At 47.1% G+C, this 6,685-nt stretch overlaps 1 protein-coding gene across 2 annotated transcripts in view; it reads left to right on the top strand.

Moving 5' to 3' along the window:
- Positions 1 to 6,685, top strand: part of LOC115153960 (serine/threonine-protein phosphatase 2A 55 kDa regulatory subunit B beta isoform) — a 143,753-nt gene that overhangs the window by 60,000 nt on the left and 77,068 nt on the right. Inside the window, exon 1 of one of the 2 annotated variants that reach the window (XM_029699685.1) lies at positions 3,175 to 3,813. The exons of the other annotated variant lie outside the window; for it this stretch is intronic. Coding sequence (XP_029555545.1) covers positions 3,744 to 3,813 — 70 coding nt within the window. The 5' untranslated portion in view covers positions 3,175 to 3,743. Of the gene's footprint in view, positions 1 to 3,174; positions 3,814 to 6,685 lie in introns of those variants that run through there. 2 annotated transcript variants of the gene reach the window in all.

The following is a 6,685-nucleotide window of genomic DNA, read 5'->3' as shown; positions in this document are numbered from 1 at the left end:
GTGGAGAGGAGGATCTGATGGTTCACAGTATCAAAGGCAGCAGATAGGTCTAGAAGGATGAGAGCAGAGGAGAGAGAGTTAGCTTTAGCAGTGCGGAGAGCCTCCGTGACACAGAGAAGAGCAGTCTCAGTTGAATGCCCAGTCTTGAAACCTGACTGATTAGGATCAAGAAGGTCGTTCTGAGAGAGATAGCAGGAGAGCTGGCCAAGGACGGCACGTTCAAGAGTTTTGGAGAGAAAAGAAAGAAGGGATACTGGTCTGTAGTTGTTGACATCGGAGGGATCGAGTGTAGGTTTTTTCAGAAGGGGTGCAACTCTCGCTCTCTTGAAGACGGAAGGGACGTAGCCAGCGGTCAAGGATGAGTTGATGAGCGAGGTGAGGTAGGGGAGAAGGTCTCCGGAAATGGTCTGGAGAAGAGAGGAGGGGATAGGGTCAAGTGGGCAGGTTGTTGGGCGGCCGGCCGTCACAAGACGCGAGATTTCATCTGGAGAGAGAGGGGAGAAAGAGGTCAAAGCACAGGGTAGGGCAGTGTGAGCAGGACCAGCGGTGTCGCTTGACTTAGCAAACGAGGATCGGATGTCGTCAACCTTCTTTTCAAAATGGTTGACGAAGTCATCCGCAGTGAGGGAGGAGGGGGGGGGGGGGAGGGGGAGGAGGATTCAGGAGGGAGGAGAAGGTAGCAAAAAGCTTCCTAGGGTTAGAGGCAGATGCTTGGAATTTAGAGTGGTAGAAAGTGGCTTTAGCAGCAGAGACAGAAGAGGAAAATGTAGAGAGGAGGGAGTGAAAGGATGCGAGGTCCGCAGGGAGGCGAGTTTTCCTCCATTTCCGCTCGGCTGCCCGGAGCCCTGTTCTGTGAGCTCGCAGTGAGTCGTCGAGCCACGGAGCAGGAGGGGAGGACCGAGCCGGCCTGGAGGATAGGGGACAGAGAAAATCAAAGGATGCAGAGAGGGAGGAGAGGAGGGTTGAGGAGGCAAAATCAGGAGATAGGTTGGAGAAGGTTTGAGCAGAGGGAAGAGATGATAGGATGGAAGAGGAGAGAGTAGCAGGAGAGAGAGAGCGAAGGTTGGGACGGCGCAATACCATCCGAGTAGGGGCAGAGTGAGAAGTTTTTGATGAGAGCGAGAGGGAAAAGGATACAAGGTAGTGGTCGGAGACTTGGAGAGGAGTTGCAATGAGATTAGTGGAAGAACAGCATCTAGTAAAGATGAGGTCAAGCGTATTGCCTGCCTTGTGAGTAGGGGGGGAAGGTGAGAGGGTGAGGTCAAAAGAGGAGAGGAGTGGAAAGAAGGAGGCAGAGAGGAATGAGTCGAAGGTAGACGTGGGGAGGTTAAAGTCACCCAGAACTGTGAGAGGTGAGCCATCCTCAGGGAAGGAACTTATCAAGGCGTCAAGCTCATTGATGAACTCTCCAAGGGAACCTGGAGGGCGATAAATGATGAGGATGTTAAGCTTGAAAGGGCTGGTAACTGTGACAGCATGGAATTCAAATGAGGAGATAGACAGATGGGTCAGGGGAGAAAGAGAGAATGTCCACTTGGGAGAGATGAGGATTCCAGTGCCACCACCCCGCTGGCTCGATGCTCTAGGGGTATGCGAGAACACGTGGCCAGACGAGGAGAGAGCAGTAGGAGTAGCAGTGTTATCTGTGGTGATCCATGTTTCCGTCAGCGCCAGGAAGTCTAGGGACTGGAGGGTAGCATAGGCTGAGATGAACTCAGCCTTGTTGGCCGCAGACCGGCAGTTCCAGAGGCTGCCGGAGACCTGGAACTCCACGTGGGTCGTGCGCGCTGGGACCACCAGGTTAGAGTGGCAGCGGCCACGCGGTGTGAAGCGTTTGTATGGCCTGTGCAGAGTGGAGAGAACCGGGATCGACAGACACATAGTTGACAAGCTACAGAAGAGGCTACGCTAATGCAAAGGAGATTGGAATGACAAGTGGACTACACGTCTCGAATGTTCAGAAAGTTAAGCTTACGTTGCAGAAAATCTATTGACTGAAATGACGAAAATGATACAGTACTGCTGGCTGGTGGAGTAGGCTAGCTAGCAGTGGCTGCGTTGTTGACTTTGTTTGACCGTGTAGCTGGCTAGGTGACCTCGATAGTTTCAGTACTACACCTTGTCATGATACAAAAGCAACTTTGTAGCTAGCTAACATAACACTAATCAAGACGTTCCTTTGTAATGTATTTTAGTTTCTACAGTGTTACTAGTTGGCTGGGTTAGGAAAAATGGCGTCGCGGGGGACGGCAATAGCTGGCTAGCTAACCTCGGTAATTACTAAACTACACAATATCAAGCTATGACAAAGACAACTATGTAGCTAGCTAGCCAACACTGCACTAGTCAAATCGTTCCGTTGTAAAAGTATTGGTATCTACAGCGCTGCTAGTCGGTAACGGTTGGCTAGCTGTTGGCTAGCTAGCTAGCAGTGGGTTAATGATGACTAGGTGTGTTGACTACGTCTGGCGTCGCGGCTGGCTACTTACTAATAATTACTCTAAACTACACAATTATCTTAGATGCAAAGACAACTAAGTAGCTGGCTCACTAACACTACACTAGTCAAGTCGTTCCGTTGTAATGTAATAGATAGTGCAGCTAGTCGGTGGAAGTTGGCTGGTTGGCTAGCTAGCAGTGTTGACTAGCTAGCTAGCAGTGATGACTACGTTAGGAGGACGAAGATAGCTAACTTCGATAATTACTCTAAGCTACACGATTATCTTTGATACAAAGACGGCTATGTAGCTAGCTAAGAAAAGAAAAGAATTGCTCGGATCAAACAAATCAAACCATTGTAGCGTAGTGAATTGTAATATTACCTGTGGAGTGAAGCGTAGTGCGACTGCTCGCTCCAAACCGGAAGTTTACCCCAAATACCTTGCAGGGAGCACAGAACCTTGCAGGGAGCACAGGGAGCCAAGATGGCGTCGCTGTGAGAGGGAGTGACTGACATACAGAGAGAGAACCTTGCAGGGAGCACAGGGAGCCAAGATGGCGTCGCTGTGAGAGGAAGTGACTGACAGAGAGAGACCCTTGCAGGAAGCAGTGGGTCACAGGGAGCCAAGATGGCGTCGCTGTGAGAGGGAGTGACTGACAGACAGAGAGAGGCCCTTGCAGGCAGCAGTGGGTCACAGGGAGCCAAGATGGTGTCTCTGTGAGAGGGAGTGACTGACAGACAGAGAGAGACCCTTGCAGGCAGCAGTGGAGCACAGGGAGCCAAGATGGTGTCTCTGTGAGAGGGAGTGACTGACAGACAGAGAGAGACCCTTGCAGGCAGCAGTGCACCCGGTACGGTTTGGCGGCAAAGTCACACATCGAGGCGAAGCCCAGTGATCCTAGACGACAAGAGGAAACTGACCCTGCTATGCAAGCGGACTGAGGCAAAACAACGACCTGCTCACACACCCTGCTCTGCCTGCACTGATTTATGGCGCATCTGGCAATGGAGAGGAAAATGCGCAGCTATAATCTTTCTGTTGGTTTTAGAGTTCGTTTTCTCACACTTTAATCGTGCCTGACATCCAACGCCACACCTTCCAACGTCTCGAAGGGACAGGCATTTCCCTCCTACCACATTGATACGAACGGTGAGGTTTCTGCCTCTTTTTCACGTTGTTATTTCTGGAAAGGGTCGAATCATGACGAACAGCGTGCAGCTCGCACAGACCCTGTGCTGAAGCGATGTTTCAGGACCATGGAGACCTGTTTCTCTGTTTCTGGTTTACAAAATAAAAGCACAAATGGATGAAGAAATCGACACCCGCAAAATCAACAACAGCTTCCTCCGGGACCACAACTATGCAACTGAAGGTATCTATCCATATTGAATTAATACATATATCGCTTTAAAGAAAATGTAGGCTATAGAATGCGAACCGGTGTTCCACCGGCGGCATATCGGCTATCATCGGAATTGTTCAAATTTAGTACACCGTTCTGGGGGTGCGGTGCATTGCTTTTTAGGGACAACTGGTGTGTTACTGACTAGTCATATGGTTGAAATGACAATAACAGTTGGTCAATACTAATTACTGTAGGTCTGCAGTCTCTCAGAAAACAGAGTAGAATGGAAGGAATGGCTGTCTTGCATTAACCTGTACTGTAGTGTGCCAGTGGGTTGGCATTATGGAGATGTTCATATATTAGAGAATGCACAATGCAGTCATGGATATGTTCATTTCTATCTCTCCGGAAGAAGTCACAGAAGCTACGCACATCCAGCTGCTTTAGAAGCGCGGGTCTTTAATTGCAGAGTGGAGTCGGTGACACATTTCCCACAGGGAAATAGGCTTATCCTCCTGGTCAACTTAAACAACAGGAGATCACGAACAGCATTAGGATGACCATTTCATATCAACCACACGAGTAAATATTGATCGATACGCAATAATTCATTTAGAGAGTGATTGATAAGGTTACTTATTATTATTAGTAATAGTATCAGCATTTTAATCGGCAAACATTGTCTATAAACTATTGGGATTCCACCCGCTTTCTTAATGGCTGGTTATGCTGTTTGTAGCAGTGGAACAACTCCTTGCGTGTGCAGTAACAGATTTATGGGCCGAGTTTTGCAGGTGTCAGACTAGTGCAGGATACAACAAAGTATTTCAAGATGGAACATGAGACAATCCGATTTTTGCTATTCAGAATTCAAGTTTAGTTTTCTAAACATTTTGTCTTTTCTTAATGTCAAACCTGAAATATGCAAGATAGCACAAAGAGAATGCTGGTCTTTCCCATTTTGATTTCCATCTTGCACATGGCTTTGATTGATTGATTCAGGGCTATATCAACAGAAAGCAGATAAATCATATTGATAAATCATACTGAGCAGCCCAGCCAGTGAGATGAGAAACGAGAAAACGAGCTGAAATACCCATAAAAGCTGAACCAGCAGACAGGCAGATGCCACTGGCTTCATACAGCTACGACACATAACACAAGATTAACTGTCATTTCTCTCGCCCAGTCTCTCCCCTCTGTAGTCACCCTCGTCGCTAAACTGCCTAGCTACTGCACTTTCCAGGAGAGCTTAACCTGTGCCCTTCTTTCCTACTGAAAGTGTTGTTGCATTGTCTCTGACGGAAGCATACTCGGGTGCTTTAGGGCATTTCCATGTTAAAAGCCCCATAAGCTCTAATACATGAAGTTCCTAGTAGCACATCACATTTGATGTCAAATTAAAGCTAAGTGTCTATAAAACACATTTACATTTTACGTTTTAGTCATTTAGCAGACGCTCTTATCTCTTACAGTAGTGACATCGACCAGAAAAGTCTTACAAGATTTTAGAAATACATCAAAACACAATGTTGAATACCCCTGCCATCTCATATAAGTATTTATATAATGTTGAATACCCCTGCCATCTCATAGCAATATTTATATAATGTTGAATACCCTGCCATCTCATATAAATATCTATATAATGTTGAATACCCCTGCCATCTCATATAAGTATTTATAGAATGTTGAATACCCCTGCCATCTCATAGCAATATCTATATAATGTTGAATACCCCTGTCATCTCATATAAATATCTATATCATGTTGAATACCCCTGCCATCTCATAGCAATATTTATATAATGTTGAATACCCCTGCCATCTCATAGCAATATTTATATAATGTTGAATACCCCTGCCATCTCATAGCAATATTTATATAATGTTGAATACCCCTGCCATCTCATAGCAATATTTATATAATGTTGAATACCCCTGCCATCTCATAGCAATATTTATATGTAGTTTTGCTGAAATAATTTGCCTTCTGAAAGTTTAAGAAATATTGCCTAGTGTCTTGTCATTCTGATATCATAAACCCACATATCTTAAAGATATTTTCACATTTCTCTTCATGAGGGAGGATAATGAAAGTTCACAGAAGTAACAAGTAAAGGTAGACCTACCAATTTGTTACAGTTGTCTTCAGTGAAAGAGGACCAAGGCGCAGCGGAAGTGTGGATACTCATGTTTTTAATGTTTAAAACAAAAGGAGTAGAGCATCCACTGAAAACCAATAAACAAAACAATGAACGGTACTCACAATGTGACGGTGTGGCAGGCTATACCAAACACAGCAGTGCTCACAACAATTCCCCACAACCCCAAAGACAAACACACACACCTATATAGGACTTCCAATCAAAGGCAACTATACACACCTGCCTTCAATTGGAAGTCCCAATCATCCAACATTAAACAAACACAAACCACCTGCCACATCCTGACCTAGACTAAGCAATATGCCCTCTGCTGGTCAGGACGTGACAGTACCCCCCTCTCAAGGTGCAGACTCCGGGATGCACCTAAAAAAGAAAAACACAAGAAAATCCCCAATACCCCAACAAAACCAACAAACAATACCCCCTAAACAAAAAGGGAGGGAAGGGAGGGTGGCTGCCGTCACCGACGGCACTGTGCTACACCCTCCCTCCCCAACCCACCTATCCTGGAGGTGGCTCAGGTGCTGGCCGTTCCAGGCAGTCGGGGCAGTCCGGCCAGTCTGGCGGCTCGGGACAGTCTGGCGGCTCGGGACAGTTGGGGCAGTCTGGCGGCTCGGGACAGTCGGGGCAGTCGGGACAGTCGGGGCAGTCTGGCAGCTCGGGACAGTCGGGGCAGTCTGGCAGCTCGGGACAGTTCGGGGCGGTCAGGGCAGTCTGGCCACTCCGGCAGG

The sequence above is a fragment of the Salmo trutta genome, chromosome 19 (genome assembly GCF_901001165.1).
Source record: "Salmo trutta chromosome 19, fSalTru1.1, whole genome shotgun sequence".
Taxonomy (NCBI): Eukaryota; Metazoa; Chordata; class Actinopteri; order Salmoniformes; family Salmonidae; genus Salmo; species Salmo trutta.
Note: the sequence above shows the minus strand (reverse complement) of the source record. Positions and strands in the feature narration are given on the sequence as shown.